The sequence below is a fragment of the Pan paniscus genome, chromosome 15 (assembly GCF_029289425.2).
Source record: "Pan paniscus chromosome 15, NHGRI_mPanPan1-v2.0_pri, whole genome shotgun sequence".
NCBI lineage: Eukaryota > Metazoa > Chordata > Mammalia > Primates > Hominidae > Pan > Pan paniscus.
In genome coordinates, this window is record NC_073264.2 from 51,476,076 (window position 1) to 51,493,142 (window position 17,067).

At 42.7% G+C, this 17,067-nt stretch overlaps 1 protein-coding gene across 4 annotated transcripts in view; it reads right to left on the bottom strand.

Annotated features, from left to right (window-relative positions):
* The window catches only part of CDKL1 (cyclin dependent kinase like 1), a 67,922-nt gene that overhangs the window by 8,977 nt on the left and 41,878 nt on the right, over positions 1–17,067 (bottom strand). For all 4 annotated transcript variants that reach the window (XM_008957101.4, XM_034937526.3, XM_008957099.4 and 1 more), the window contains exons 3-6: positions 8,178–8,250; positions 5,328–5,418; positions 4,246–4,446; positions 2,184–2,266 (exon numbers count right to left, since the gene is read on the bottom strand). In XM_008957101.4, the coding sequence (XP_008955349.2) occupies positions 2,184–2,266; positions 4,246–4,446; positions 5,328–5,418; positions 8,178–8,250 (448 nt within the window). The remainder of the gene's footprint in view (positions 1–2,183; positions 2,267–4,245; positions 4,447–5,327; positions 5,419–8,177; positions 8,251–17,067) is intronic.

The following is a 17,067-nucleotide window of genomic DNA, read 5'->3' on the forward strand; positions in this document are numbered from 1 at the left end:
TATAAAAAATCATAAAGTTACCCCAAAATCCCACCCAAAAGAGATATCCACTCTTAGTATTTTGATATATATCCTTGCAGCCATTTATTTCACAAATGTAAAAAAAAAAAAAGCTTTGTGATTTCCCAGATGTTGTCACATTATTTTGTATTTATATATGTAAATACATGTATATATGCATTGTGTGCATATTACATTTTTATTAAAACTTTGTCAAATTATACATACTGGTTTTTTTGTTTGTTTTGTTTTTGTTTTTGTTTTGAGACAGAATCTGGCCCTGTTGCCCAGGCTGGAGTGTACTGACGTGATCTCGGCTCACTGCAACCTCTACCTCCCAAGGTCAAGCCGTCTTCCCACCTCAGCCTCCCAAGTAGCTGGGACTACAGGTGTGTGCCACCGTGCCTGGCTAATTTTTGTATTTTTAGTAGAGACAGGGTTTCATCATGTTGCCTAGGCTGGTCTCGAACTCCTGGGCTCAAGCGATCCACCTGCCTCAGCCTCCCAAAGTGCTGGGATTACAGGCGTGAGCCACCATGCCCAGCCTACACTGTTTTATAACCGTCTTTTTTTTTTTTTTTTTAACTACATGGTATTTCTTATTTTTAGAGGCAGAGTTTTGCTCTGTCACCCAGGTTGGAATGCAGTGGCATGATCATAGTTTACTGTAACCTCAAACTCCTGGGCTCAAGTGATTCTCCTGCCTCAGCCTCCCAAGTAGCTGGAGCTATAGGCATGTGTCTCCAACCCCAGTTAGTTTTAAAAATATTTTGTAGAGACAGGGTCTTGCTATGTTGCCCAGGCTGGTCTAGACCTCCTGTGCTCAAGCAATATTTCACCTCAGTTGTCTCCTGAGTTGCTAGAATTATAGGTGTGGGCCACCGCACCTGGCTCTGTATGGTATTTCTTTTTTTTCTTTCTTTTTTTTTTTTTTTTGTTCGGAGACAGGGTCTTACTCCTGTCGCCCAGGCTAGAGTGCAGCGATCTCAGGTCACTGCGGCCTCAACTTCCTAAGCTCAGGTGATCCTCTCACCTCAGCCTCCTGAGTAGCTGTGACTACAGGTGCGTGCCACCATGCTAGGCCAACTTTTTGTATTTTAGTAGAGACAGTTTTGTCTTGTTGCCCGTGCTGGTCTCGAGCCCCTGATCCACCTGCCTCAGCCTCCCAAAATGCTGGGATTACAGGCATGAGCACACCTGGCCTGATGAAGTATTTCTATTGTAAGGATGTACCATACATAATCCCCTACTGATGGAATACTAAAGGAAATAATTTCTATTAAATAATGCCACATCTTTATGCTCTTGGATTATGGTTTCACAGGAATAAATTGTTGGAAGTGGATTAGGGGTATAAACATTTCAAATTTTCCTGCTTTTAAAAAATGGGCTTCCCCCATTTGGGTTGGCCATAATAGAGGGCAAGCACCAGAGTAAGGCTGGCTAAGGAAGTTTTTATTTATTTATTTTTTTTGGAAAGAGTCTTGCTCTGTCGCCCACCCAGGGTGGAGTACAGTGGTGTGGTGCAATATCGGCTCACTGCAACCTCCACTTCCTGGGCTCAAGCAATTCTCCTGCCTCAGCCTCCTGAGTAGCTGGGATTACAGTCATGTGCCACCATGCCTGGCTAATTTTTGTAATTTTAGTAGAGACAGTGTTTCATCATGTTGGCCAGGCTGGTCTGGAACTCCTGACCTCAGGTGAGGTCTCCTGCCCAACTCGGCCTCCCCAAAGTACCAGGATTATAGCGTGAACCATTGCACCCAGCCCAAGGAAGTTCATTATGATTTTTCCCATGGTCTGGAGACCATGGGCATAGTAGAGTAGGGAATTTGGACAATGCTGGGGAAAAACTAGTTAACTTTACCTTGATAGGTCTAGGTCTAAAAGTTGGTTGGCTCTAAGCTACCTAGGTTCAACTGCTAAAAAATGATAAAGGACAGGTGTGGCTCCAGCAGGCAGGCAGCGCTGCACTCCTATGCAACAGGCTGGCTAGACTCTGTTATCAGCAGCCTCTAAATTAGCAGTAAGGCTAAAGTCTCGCTAGCCAATTCGCTCCAATTTTCTTTTTCTCTGTTAGACTGACCTCCAATGCAGGGTGAGCCATGGGGCTCAGGAGGTGAATAACAACCAAAGCCTAGCTAGCCTGGCCTACAGAGCTCTCTCCAAAATGGGTAACTCACCATATCTTCAGGGTCTGGAATTTTCACTCCACTGAAGTACTGATTCATGCTAAACACTTGCTGGTGCCTAGGAATGAGATCCCCTTTGGACAAGAAAAAAAAAGGTAAGTGAAATTGGTTAGCAAACACTGATCTATGGTTTTCTTCCATCAATGCTGTGTTTGTCTGTGCCCATATGCATGGACACTGCAGTGTTCTTGGGCAATCAGAAGGAGAGGCATTCAGGCAACCCACAGCAACCTGTATTGATCCCTACGGTGGACAGCACACTGTGTTAGGCACAGAGGAGGCAAGCAACAGAAACTGAGGGCTACAAGCTTCTTGCTCTCAGGTTCTTGTTCTCAGAGCCTACAGTGTACTGAAGGAACCCAAACCAAACAACTCAGAAGCACATGCACACAAATAAAATAATGCCTTTTAAAAAACAGCAAAACGGCAACAACCACAAATCAAAATCATATTAACTGAATCCTGATAGGTGAAGATAAAATTTTATTGCCCTAGCACTTATAACAGTGTCTAACATAGAGCAAGCACTCAATAAATATTTGAAGAAGGAAGAGAGGGAGGGAGGGAGAGAGGGAGGGAGGGAGGGGAGGGGAGGGGAAGGGAAGGAAGGAAGAAATCACGGATTTTCTAGCTAGAAGGAATACATTTCCACATTGGGACCATCTTTTCTTATTTCACCAGTTAGCAATCACATGGAAATCCCATTTCATCTACTGTTTAGAAGCACTTACAATGTGACATAATGAAACAAGAAGAGTATTTCTATATTTCAGGGGACTCTAGGAAGCTCCTCCTGCCCACATTTCCGTCACATCAGCTAAAATCGCCTTTATGTAAAATTCTATATTACACTTGAAGAGGGATTTTGTTCAGAGAATATAGGGAGATACTCAAAGGTGTTCTCCTGGGGCACAACCAGGCCCATTTCCCAGAGCACTGTGGGAGTTCCTACTCCAGGGTATCAAATTATTACTGATGCATCCTAGAAATTTACCTCTCACTCAAATGCAAAAACTGCTGCCTCGCCTCATTTTGGGTGAGCAACCAAAATATACCCTCAATGCCTTGCCCCAGATCTCAGTGAGCAGCATCATGAGCACAATTCCTTGCACCTTAATAACCTTCTTCCTCCAGTGCCAGAGGGGTGACATGGGGAGGCTGTCCTAAAATCACTAGAGGAAACACAGCCAAGAAAGGTCTACAAAGCACCTTCCATGTCACCCAACAAAGTCAAGCTATCAGCAAACATTTATTGCCTACAATGTGCAGACACTGGTGGAGGGTAAGTAGAAATATAAGACATGGTCTCACCATCAGGAAGTTTACAGTATCTTTGGGAAGATAAGATTACAAGGGAAGGCATGGCGATGGCAGTTCCTACAAGAGTTTAGAGGAGGAAAAGTTTACTTTAAACTGCGATACTCAGGCGAGTAGTGTCTAAACTCCCTGACTTTGGAAGAGGGCAATCACTACTGATGGGTTTTTTTTTCTCATCTTCCCTCCCTTCTCCCCTGCCCTTCCCCTCCGCCTCCGAGGGTAGAGAGAAAGGAAAGGGCACTGGGGTGGGAAAGCAAGACGGACTGAGTGACATTACAACTAGCTTTCCTCCTGACACTTAGAAGGTTGGGAATCATTCTCCATAGAGTCTGAATGATCCAAACTAGTCAGGCAGGCTGGGATTAAGGACATCCAAATGAATTACCCCATCGTCATAAACAAGGTAAACCATGAAAGCATTCTGTAAACTGCTAAGCCCTTACAGAAATGTGAGTTTTTATTGTTGTTATTGTCATTATTAATGTTTTAACTTGATCCAAACTGCTCAAGAATCTTGGGTTGTTTTTGGACAATAAGTACTCAATAATTGTTAACTATTTTAATTAAAACAAATATGGCCACCTTTAATGGAGTCATTTAAATGAGGCTTCGAGTTTTCCTCTTTCCTAACTAATGCCTTAAAGGGCATTAGGTGAGACTGAGAACTTGGCTCTGCCCTGCCCCAACCTGGGGAAATATCCAGTTTTCCAAAAGGTGGGACAAAAACACCACTTACCCAAGGTCTTCCTAATCAGATACAGCTGATCCACATCCGATTTTCCTGGCCACAGAGGCACTCCTGACAGCAGCTCAGCAAAGACACAGCCAATTGCCCAAACATCCACCGGGGGGCCGTACTGCGTGTCCCCCACCAGCAGCTCAGGGGAGCGGTACCACCTGGTAGCCACGTAGTCTGTATAGTAGTCACTCGGTCCAGCTGGCCAGTGATGGAACATGGAAAACAAACAGCAGCGGAAGGCTGGAATCAAAACTGAGGGGGAGATCTCAGAAGTCAAGCCTGTGCCCAATTTTGTGGCCTTTCTATATCGCTGGTTCTCAATTCTAGTTGCACATTCAAATCACTTAAATATTTTGTAAATTACTGATGCTCAAGCCACACTCCAGTCCAATTAAAACAGAATCCCTGGGGAGGGTCTGGGGGGGGTTATTTGGCTTAGAATTTAAAGTTCCCTGGGCACAGCGGCTCACACTTGTAATCCCAGCACTTTGGGAGGCCGAGGTAGGTGGTTTGCTTCGGCCCAGGAGTTCGAGACCAGCCTGGGCAATGTGGTGAAACCCCGTCTCTACAAAAAAAATACAAAACTTAGCCAGGTGTGGTGGCTCATGCCTGTAGTCCCAGCAATTCAGGAGGCTGAGGTGGGAGGATCACCTGAACTGGGGAGGTCGAGACTGTGGTGGGCTGTGACTGTGCCACTGCACTCCAGCCTGGGCAACAGAGTGAGACCCTGTCTCAAAAAAAAAAAAAAAAGTTCCCCAGGTGATTCTAATCTGCCTCCAAGGTTGAAAGCCACTATTCTAAAGTAGCACTTCTGAAAAGTATTTTAGCAAGAAATGGTAGAAATCAGGGAGGTAAGATACTTTTTAATAACTACTGTGGTATAATTTATGGATAGCATACATAGGTAAACCATTGTATTATCTACACATTTTCAGTAATTACAAAATTATAATTTATAGCACACTTATGCCCTAAATATACAAGTACTAGCTTGTATACTTCTAGAGCATTTAGATCCTTTGTTGTATCAAGAACTTTTTCATTTTTTATACTTAACAGAAGAAAATGTCAATACTCACTCAAAAGCCGAGCAAATCCAAAGTCACAAAGCTTAATCACGGAATGTTTTGTGATGAGGATATTTTCTGGCTTCACGTCTCTATGTATGCACTAGTGTAACAAATCAAAACAAAAACAATATTAAGGCTGAACTATATATGGGATAAATGAAACACATGACTATTTAGCAAATATTGGATAAATCATTTAAATCTCTCCTTGGCCTGTTGGACAACAGCAAAAGAGCAGCCTAAAATAAATCTAGTACCATGCCTGTCAGAGCCTGAATCATCCCAAATTCCTAAAAGGCCCAAAAGAACCAAGAAGAGTGAAAGGAAAATGAAAGTAGGGTAGCCGGTCTTAGCAGAGAAAAATACAGGACACCCAGTTAAATTTGAATTTCAGATAAACAAATACTTTTTTTAGGATAATACATCCCATGAAGCACTTGGGATGTACTTATACTAAAAGTTATGCTTGTTTATCTGAAATTCAAATTTAACAGGGTGTCCTGTATTTAATCTGACAGTTTTAGGTGAAAGGGAAAATGTTGAAAGGTCCAAGTGAGGCTGCATCATGGTTGCAGGAGCTGCAAATTGGTGCATAAGCAGAATTCACAATTCAGTTGTTTAACTGTGAACAGAACACAGTCAGCCTCGTAAACAGGACAAGCCCTGGGCCTGCTGAGATAAGCTGGGAAGAGAAGGGCGGCAACCACAGCTTGCCAAGAGATTTCCCTTCCAGCTCTGACATTCATCCCGACAAGATAAACAAGAGTAGGCAGCAGCCCTCACCCTCTGGGGAGAGTCGCTAGATGTCAGCTCTGTCCCACACACAAGTGCTCTGAGAGCTGCAGCCACCCCTCGAGATGCGGCCCCCCCTTCCAGAATTTAGACTCAAATCACCTGTGGTTTCCAGCCCACAGCCAACATTCTTAAACAGGGTGATCTTAGAGAAAAGAACGTTTGAGAATCTTCACATGATTTTCTCATTAAATGACAATTTCTTTGGCAAAGAACAAATCAACAACCTAATTAAGAGTTACTTTTTTTTTTTTTTTTGAGTTGGTTCAAAATACTGCTCAGGGTCCCTAATAATCTTCCTCTTTCCCAAGTGTTTTCCTCTTAGGAGGAGAATGCTAGATCGTTTGCAACCTGAGAGACCCTCTTTGGCCTGCAGCCTGAAACCCTGGGGTTATTCTTAAGAATCTGGAGAGGACTTGGGTTCTTCTTGGGCATGACCAGTTCTCACTCCAAAGGACCTTCAGGATGAGAGATCAGTGTCAATGTTTCCCCATGGGTATTTATTATTCTGGAAAATTTGGGGGAAATAAAACAACTTTGGGATTTTATTATAATCGATCTGGTTCTTAGCAATTAACATCCTGAGATCTCTATTCTTTTTACCACTGGCTTCACATATTGCTATAAATGGGTACACCATGAATATCATGATGACATATGGTCAGAAGTACTTGTAAGCAAGCATGTGCTCCTATTCTGTTCTGGGAATTCTTTACAAGTTTCTGCACCCACCCCCATCAGCACATGGAGCCAAACAGGGTGTCTGGGGCTCTCCAGGGAACTGTGGTATGCATTATATTTGTTTTTAGCATCCCAGATCTGCCCTACCAGGGTCTTGGTGCAGTCTCTCTTGCTCCCCCATCCTAAAACCTGCTCTTGAAAGAGTGGTAAGTCATAGTAACTTACAATATGGGTGTCCACTCTCCCCTGTGTATTACAAGGATTATAGCCTTTAGCTAGTTGGAGGCTCCTCAGGGAGAAGTGCTGTCTACTCTCATACTTCCTCCTTCCGGGAATGCAGCATCAGGAATAATCATTTGGAACAATATAAAGAAGGAGATTTAGCCCTACCACCTAAATTGACCCTGGCAGTTGAGGAGGATAAAACATTGCAGTGAAACTGCACTCATGGCCAAAACGAAGCTCTAACTTTGGAATCTGGTTTCTATGCACAGTGGGCAGTATTGTATTGGATGGGGCAGCAGGCTTCCCAGCATCTGTGAAGTCACGTCACCTGGGCAATAGTCTACTATGCCTCTACCAGCCGCCTGTGGCCAGGAGTGTCACAGGCTTTCAATAGGTTGCTTGGTTCGAGACTCAACACTCATATCTCACCAAAGCAGACACTGGCACTTTGCACTGGGTTTGGGGTTCCACCTACTGCAACTGACATACTGCAGCTAAGCAGGCATGAATCACCTGGGGTTTTCCCCAATTTCATAGCCTTTTGGGAGTACAAGACCACATAGACTCCAAGTGAATGGGGTTCTACCTTAAATCTGAGTAGTTTCTAAGCAGTATAAATGTATGACTAATTTTTTGTTCTTTGTGGGTTGTTTTTTTTTTTTTGAGACAGGGTCTCATTCTGTCATCCAGGTTGGAGTACAGTGGCATGATCTTGACTCACTGCAGCCTCGACCTCCCCAGCTCAAGCGATCCTTCCACCTCAGCCTCCTGAGTAGCCAGGACCACAGGCACACACCACCGCACCCAGTTCATTTTTTTAAATTTTCTGTAGAGACAGGGTTTTGCCATGTTGTCCAGGCTGGTCTCGAACTCCTGGGCTCAAGTGATCTGCCTACCTTGGCCTCCCAAAGTCCTGGGATTACATGCAGGAGCCACCATGCCTGGCACTAGTTTCTTAAAATCATAAAAATGCATGTTTTATATAACCTGAGCAAGAAGGAATAGCTAGGTTGGCATTTTTAGCCTATACTTACCCAACCAGGCTTATGAAGATTTGGGTAAAAAATTTTACCCACAAAAGTGTGATATAAACTTTGTACAAGGCTCCACCTCAGCTTAAGGGGAGCCTTCTTGCTTTTCAAAAGAGATCATGAGACTTACATTGTGTTTATGGCAAAAATTTACAGCTTGCAGTGTCTGCCAAGTTATGCTCTTCACAAGATGTTCTGGTACCCTAATAAAAATAAAGCAGCACAAACACATTCTTTAGTGTAACCATGGAATTCAGCTCGAGAAAAGAAAAAATAAACCAAGATAGGCTTTAGTAGTGAAAAATCTTAGGTGACACATAGTCATCTTACTCATCAATCATTCCATGAATCCAAAATGTAAAAATATGCGACCAGCACACCACTGAAGTCTAGGGACAACAGGTTAACAAAAATGCAAACATCTACTTCTTTGGTAAGGACATGAAAACCTACAGGGATTTCAACAAGTATTTATAACCACCTATCTCAAACATCTGTGACACCACTGGGAAACTGCCTGGTAACTTAAGCTCCATTTTCACAAGGAATTTTTTATTGATGTAAAGTTAAGTTACTATTCAGCACAAAAGATGCTGTTTATTTTCTCAAGTTGCCCCAAACAGACAGCCTTGAAGCAGGACTCATCTTCCATGTGTGGGCATGTGGTCTCTCAGAGCAGCATTGCTGTTGTTTGTTTGGTTGGTTTTTTAGATAATGAAGACTTTACTGATTATAGCAAAGAGCTTTACATTGCAAACCATTCTATTTGTTTTTAGCATCCCAGATCTGCCCTACCAGGGTCTTGATGCAGTCTCTCTTGCTCCCCCATCGTAAATTGTTATTAAATGTTAATAATAATTTAAAAACCTGAGGCATCCTGGTTCTTTCCCTATGCTGCCATGGCAGCCAGCTGCACCCCAGTTACATCTTTCTACTCTCTCCTCCATCACCACAGCTAAACTTCAAGCCACTGCTCCCAGTACTTCTTCCCTGACTCACATTTTATATTACCAGGGCAACCAGTAGTTCCAGCAGGTACTTCATGTGAATTAGAAAGAGGCACCTCGCCTGGAAACATTTAAAACAACAACAAACCAAGGCAGGGAGTGTAAGAAATGAACCACAGAGAGAGTGCATTTATTTTCTGAGACCCCAACCCACTGGCTGGACTTACTGTTTTGATAAACATTCCACAGTGTTGCTGTGGTCCTCAGCCAAAACGAATAAGTAAATCAGGGAGGAAGCTCTTGAGTAGCTGTGTTAAGGGGACTACAAAAAGTCACTTGTAGCCTCTGAGAGAGGCTACAAGGCCACTGTTGTCACAGGCCAGACGTTCAGGAAATCCTTTCAAGCAGATCAGGGGGTGTTTGAACAGAGAGTGGGATCACATGAAGAAAAGGAAGAGGCCACTTCCAGGAAGGCTAGTTGGGACATTGCTGCACCAGGGCTATGTCCCTGTGTTTGAAGTTGCTTCTCTCCAAATTCTCTTTTCCTTGTTTGAGCGGCATATAGGCATAGATGCTAGAAAAAGTCACTGTTGAGAAAAAAGGCTTAGAAAAATGCAACTAAGATGAGACATTAGGGGGAATGCTTTTCCCCAGCCTCCACTTTTAATTTTTTTTTTTTTAGGGTCAGGGTCTTGCTGTGCTGCCCAGGCTGGAGGCAGTGGTGCTATCATAGCTCACTGAACTTTGGACTCCTGGACTTAAGGGATCCTCCTGCCTCAGCCTTCCAAGTAGCCTCTACATTTTGTCCAGAAAAATGGAATATATTTTGATTATTCAATAAATTAAATTTTTGGGTTTTTTTTGAGATGGAGTCTTGCTCTGTCACCCAGGCTGAAGTGCAGTGGTACAATCTCAGCTCACTGCAAACTCTGCCTCCCAGGTTCAAGCGATTCTCCTGCCTCAGCCTCCAGTAGCTGGGATTACAGGTGTGTGCCACCACACTCGGCTAATTTTTGTATTTTTAGTAGAGACAGAGTTTCACCAGTTGGCCAGGCTGGTCTCAAACCCCAGACCTCAAGTGATACGCCCACCTCAGCCTCCCAAAGTGCTGGGATTACAGGTGTGAACCACCATGCCCGGCCTGCAAATTAAGTATTAATATAGGGTTACCAGTACCAGGCAACTTTAGTTCCTACAAACATTTCCCCAAATAAATTATATAAAAGCATATAAAAGTAAATTATAGTTGCATATCATTATTGCTCCTTTAATCCCCAGCACAGCTAATCCCCAGAATTACAAAACTCTCAAATGTAAAAACTCTGTACAAACTACTTAGTGCCATCTTGAATTGGCTACTCACTTCACTTCTTTACTTAGTTTCTTTTCTGTAATGCAGAGGCCTCAGACTCTGAGATCCCTTTTAGCTGAAACACTCATAATAAGAGGGGCCAGTTTTTCACTGTTGGAGAAGGGAGTTACAACTATAAAAAGGGGAAAAATAGATAGAATATATTCTGTGGTGTTGGATTTAGAGAGAGAGAGAAAGAGAGAGACAGCGTGAGAGTGCTGTGCTAGAAGGGGTTGATCACCTTATATAGGATGGCCCAGAAAGGTTCTCTGGTTAAGGGAACATCTAAAATAGTGGTTAAGTGGTGAGAAGTGGCCAGATTTGGGCTATATTTTTAAAATAGAGCTTCCAGGATTTTCTGAGGGATTGGATGTGGGAGAAAAAGAATCAAGGAATGACATCAGGTTTTTAGCTTGAGTAACTGGTACACGGTGGTGCCTTTTACTCAGGAGAACACTGGAGGGGAAACTGGTTTGGGGGAAGGGAATGCTTACTGGACACCCAAAGGAAGACTCTGAGTCAGCGATTCTACATTCAGAAGGAAGGTCAGGCTGGAAATGTGAGTTTGAGAAGCATAGCATATGGGTGGTATTTGGGGCCTAGGACTGAATGAAGCCAATTAAGGAGTGAATCCACCTAAAGAAGAGGAGCTCGGAAGGAAGCTGTGAGACCCTTCCCCACAGAGGGGCAGAAAGAGGAAGGGGACCCCACAAGGGCACCTGAGTTGAGAGCATCAAGTGAATAAGACAACACTCAGGAGAATACGGTATCACAGGACCAACTGAAGAAAGTGTGTCAAAGGACTTCTGAATTAAGACGATGGATTAAGCAAGCCCAGCTAATTTCGTTCCCTCCTGAAACCTAACTAGAACTACGCTGAAGACTTCTAAAGACAAAACCTCACAAGGTCAGAGAGGACAGGAGAAGAGATAACAGCAACACAATGTGGAATCCACAAAGCAACTGAATGAAAGATAATTAACTTAACAATCCTAGAAAGCGAAAATCTAAGCCAGGAGAGGGAAGGTGGAGAACCAACCAATTCATCCAGAAAGAATCCTCAAAAGGCTCGGGAAGTAGCAGCCAAAGTCTCTATGGAACTAGGAGCTGAGGAGTATGGAAAAAACTGTTTAGAAAATAATTAAATCCCTAGATCCCCTCCTCTATCATTTGCCCATAGGGAAACACTCTCCACTACCGGGCAGAAGGCTGGAGCTTTGTTTCTGGAGAGGATAAAGCAGAGGACATTTGGCATACGTGAGATTGTGGATACCGTTCTGAAAATGTGGATACTGTTCTGAAAACAGGGGATTAAAGGACTGTACACATACAAAATGCTGAATGCTGGGATTCCCCACCCCTCTTCCCTCACTAGACTCTGGGAAACCCAGCAGGCAGACTTCACTCTCCAGGCACAATATTCAAAGACTTTTTTGGGAGAAACTCAGAGGGAAAGCTCTGAAGATTCTGACACTGGGGTTCCACCAGCAAATGGCCCAGCTAGAAAACCATAGTGAAGCTCAGAGCTTCCAGTAGTTCCTTATTCTTAACTATGAGCATACAACCAGAGATTATATGATGCCCAAGAAAAGCCTCTAGTAAGAAAGTGGAAGACCAGAACAAACAGAAAAAAGCAACTTAAAAGAAACAGAAATTATGGAGGATGAAGAGAACATTTTTAAATACCATTAATATCCTCAGAGAGAACAGGAAAGCTGTTGTATCCATGAAACAAGAACAGGATACTATAAGAAAATAGGAGGACCAGTTCAAGAGTCCACATCCCAATAATAGAGGGTGCAGAAAAAGAAAATAGGTAAAACAATGAACAGGAAGTCAATAACAAAACAATTCAAAAATTTTTTTCTGAGGCAGAAAAGGCCCAGCAAGTGCCAGGATAATGGATGAAAATCAAGACACACTCATGAGTTTCATAATCAAAAACACTGAGCACAAAGAGAATCTCCTACAAGTTTCTGGAAAAAGAAACAGGACTTCACAAGACAGCAGAAAATAGAATGGCATCAGGCTTCTTGGCACTAGAAGATAGAAGACACTAAAATAATGACTTCAAAAATTTGAAGGAATATTATCTTCAACCAAAAACCAACAAACAAGCCTATATCCAAACAAAATACCAATCCAGTGTGAGGATAGAATAAAGCATGTGAGGGCAAGGTCTCAACCTCTTATTTGTTCCTGTACCTCTCATCTACTCTTTCTCAGGAAGCCCCTCGTGGATGCAGTCCACCAAAAAGGAGCAGTCCATTATCAAAGAAGATTATGTGGGCTGGAGACCCAATGCAGGAGGGAAGCAGCAGGAGTTTCTGGGAGGATGGCAGAGGGAGATGACGGGATAACTGCACTCCAGGTGGCAAAAGCAACCCATCCTGACAGGACAGTGTGACCCAAGAGCCATGCACAGTAAGGGGTGTCATCGCCATGCCCTCTGCCTCATGCAATCTTAAATAAATATGAATATATTCAACAAACTTAACAGCTCTGGAAGAGTCTGGGTGACTGGCTGGACCCTTCAGGCTAAGGCAGATGTTTTGATGTTCTTTGTTCTTCTCTCTTGTCTTTTTGTTGTTGTTGTTTGTTTTTTGTTTTGTTTTTTTGAGACGTTGTCTCCCTCTGTCACCCAGGCTGGAGTGCAGTGGTGCTATCTTGGCTCACTGCAAATTTCTCCTTCTGGGTTCAAGCAATTCTCCTGCCTCAGCCGCCCAAGTAGCTGGGATTACAGGCACACGCCACCACACCCAGCTAATTTTTCTATTTTTAGTAGAGATGGAGTTTCGCCATGTTGGCCATGGTTGGCCAGGCTGGGCTCGAACTCCTGACCTCAGGTAATCTGCCTGCCTTGGCCTCCCAAAGTGCTGGGATTACAGGTGTGAGCCACCGTGCTTGGCCAATACTTTTTTTGCAGAAATGGGGGTCTTGCTGTGTTGCCCAGGCTGGTCATGAACTCCTGGGTTCAAGTGATTCTCCTGCCTTGGCCTCCCAAAACACTGGGATTATAGACATGAGCCACTATGCCTGGCCTAAGGAAGATGTTCTTAAAATTGTAGCCCGTGCTAGCAAGGCTAGGGAACTCATTCCACCTTAAGGTATTTGTTTCCACATTGGTGGTAAATAGTGGTTGTGGCTGAGCTCTAGGGCAGAGTGGGGAAGGGCTAGAACAGGTATGAAGAAAAGGGGCTCAATTCCTTCTCATTCTTTACTCCCTTTAATAGCTCTTCTAGCTCAAAAGCAAGCTCTTCTTTCAGAGCAATCATACATAAGCTCAACTTTAACCTATGAGAGAAGAAGGGGCTTGAGCTTTTCTCCTGGGCCTGGTTCTTCTCTGCCATGGGATTAGGTGATTGAACTTTAGATGAGCCATATATATCCCCAGCTTTTCTTCCTAGTAAATAGTACTCCAAGGGAGCTGGACAGGATCCAACTTGGGCCTTTTGGACTCCCAGCCAGCTGGGCCTGGTCTGGTGGGCTGTAAAATCCTGAAGATATCAGCTCCCCCGACCTAGAAATGAGAGTCGGGCAAGGTATGAGAAAATCAAGCAAGGATCCTCCCTTTCTTTTCTGTCCCACACCAAGATGGAAGGGGCTCAAGAAGGCACTTCCATAGGTAGTCAGGTGGTCTTCCTCGAGGCCTTCAGTTCAGTTGCCTTGTTGAGAGCTCCAGTTGTTCCTCCAGAGCCCACTGGGCTGTTGCCCAGCTCCCCAGAGGCACTCCTTCTGGGGAGGGCAGAATGGAATCCATCTTTCGCTAGTGGGAAGATGTGGAGAATGGGCACACTGCTGAGCTCTCCACTGGTGTGACCTCATGGCATTCTTCCTGCCTGCTTTGTGAATTTTGTTTCACCCCCCAGGAACATAAAGGGTTCCCAACTGCTTGATTCTAAGGAAGGGTGTGGGTGGGAGAGGGGGGTGTCATTTGAAATCCCTGGAGTCTAGATTTCTGTGTGATTATATCATCTTTTTAACCAGTTAGAGATGGATGTACTTGGTCAAAATAAGCAAGTAAACCCAGAAAGAGGAAGACAAGAAATCCAGGAAGTAATCAATCTGACCACAGAGAAATGCGGCAGGAATTACAAGGATGATGGCAAAGGGAAATCCAAGGGATACAGCTGGACAGCAGGTCTTGAGTACAACAAGCCAGACAGAAGGAAAAGGAGGTTTAAAGGCCAGACATTACCAAGAAAAAAAAATGGAACTGATGGATTACCTGCTGTAACTATCCTGTGAAAATGTACATTGAGAGGCTATTAAAATGAGTTGGGGTGGGGCGCAGTGAGTGGCTCATGCCTGTAATCCCAGCACTTTGGGAGGCTGAGGTGGGCAGATTGCTTGAGCCCAAAAGTTTGAGACCAGCCTGGGCAACATGGTGATATCCCATCTCTACAAAAAATACAAAAAATTAGCCAAGCATGGTGGCAGGCACCTGTAGTCCCAGCTACTTAGAAGGCTGAGGTGGGAGGATTATATGAGCCTGGGAGGCGGAGGTTGCAGTGAGCTATGATTGGGCCACTGCACTCCAGCCTGGGTGACAGAGTGAGGCCTTGTCTCAAAAAATAAAAATAAAAAAAAAGGTCGGGAGAGGGAATTAGCAACAAGATTAAAGAATGTTAAGCAAATTTTAAAACAAGGCAAGTGTTAATTTGAGGGAAAAAGTACAAAAGGAAGCCATAGTATGGTACAATGCTCAGCTATAAGTAATATTTACATAGGCACAATAATGGGAACAGTGAACATTAATGTAACTATTTTGGAGGATTAGAACAGGAAGCAGAGGAGATAGTGATTTCAGGGAGCTAAATTTTCATCTCTCACAATAGAAAGCCTTTGATGTCTAAAAATTGATATTTTGAGATATATTAATCACTCTTTTACATTACATTATACTGCTGGATTTGATTTGCTAATAATTTTGCTAAGGATTTTTTACCTAAATTCTTGAGGAATATTCATCTGTCATTTTCTTTTCTAGAAATGTCTGTCTGGTTTTGGCATCAGCATATAGTGGCCTCATAAAATGATTAGGGAAATGTTCCTTCTCATATTTTCTGAAAGAGTTTGGGTAGGGTTACTATTATTTCTTCCTTATATGTTTGATAGAATTCATACATCAAATATTTTAATAATAGAACCTAAGGTAGCACAATTATAAGAAAAAATATATATATATATAAATCCATATCTTTGGTGAGAAAGTAAATTGGTTCTGTCTGGCAAAATTTACAACTCAAAAGTACCAATTTGAGAACTTCTAAAGGAAAATTACAAAAGAAGAAAAATCTATTTGTAGGAAAATTTTATACCAGAATCATTATCAAACCAAACACTGAAAATGACCTCAGTATTCAACCAGAGAGGAATGGTGAGACATAATAAACTTAATGTAATATTTTACAGTCATTGACAATAGATCTAAAAATTATAATGCAACATATATAGAAAATACATAGAAAAGAATATTAAGCGAAGAATAGAATTGAGGGGGAAAACAGCCATCTCATCACAGAACACAGAGAATGTGGTGCTTCGTTTGGAAAAGCTTGGCTGCCTTTGCCGTCTTCAGGCTTGCAGACACAGACACTCAATTTTGTCAGCATACCAAGACAGTATCCATTTCAAAGGGGCAAGTGAACATTAAACAAATTAACTAGCCTGTCATATAAAACTAGAGTGCCAACGTATTCACCCGTACCCAAATTCTGAGTACTAGCTCATGCTTTCTTTGTAGACAATCAGAATGATGAGCAAAGAATTTGGATGAGGGAAAGTAGGCAATTTGACTCTTCATTGCTGTTAAACTGAGATTGCTTAACTGCATCCATCTCGACTTTAGGAATAATTTATCATTAGATAAAACATAGAGTCAGTCAAATCTAACAAGCCTAGAAGCCATTCTGTCTGTTTAAGGTTGCTTTACATACCTCCGCCCTGATGCATTATGTGTTCGTTTCACAAAATAACTTTCAGAAAGCAATCTCTGTCTCTCCAAGTTTTTAGGGGAGGCTGTATTGTGACCCTAATGTCCTAATAACAAAATCAGACAGACAGAAATGTAAATGACTACCATATGAAAGTGAAGACATCAAACCGATTTTTAAAAATTCTTCAAAAATGTGAAATTCTTCGGAGATGATGAAGAAATAACATGTATCCCTTTCCAGCATTCTCAATTACAGAAGTCATCCTTTCCACTGCTGCTTGTCTAACATTTGTGACACAGATTATCAAGTAGTTGGCATTCATTAAGACTTCATTTCTACACAAGGCTATCACAAAGATGGGAAGGGCTGGGGGTCTGGCCAAACTCTTGTAAAAAAAGAATATATTACTAAGAATTTATCCTAAAGAAATATTTACGAAAATGGTTTTTCACTGTAGCATGGTTAGTAATAGAAAATAACTGGAAACAATCTAAATATTTATCAATAGGAGATTGAACTAAGAAATCATGGTATATTCATACAATGGAATTCTATACAGCCATTTTTAAAATATAAAGGTAGATATGTATAGATAGGGAGAAAGCTCCAGAGTACATTTAAAAAAAAATGCAGCCTGGTGTGGCTGGGCACACCTGTAGTCCCAGCTACTCAGGAGGCCGGAACAGGAGGATCGCTTGAGCCCAGGAGTTCAAGTTTAGCCTGAGCAGCATAGCAACAAGACCCTGTTTCTAATATTAACTAATTTATTTAACTAAATAAAAA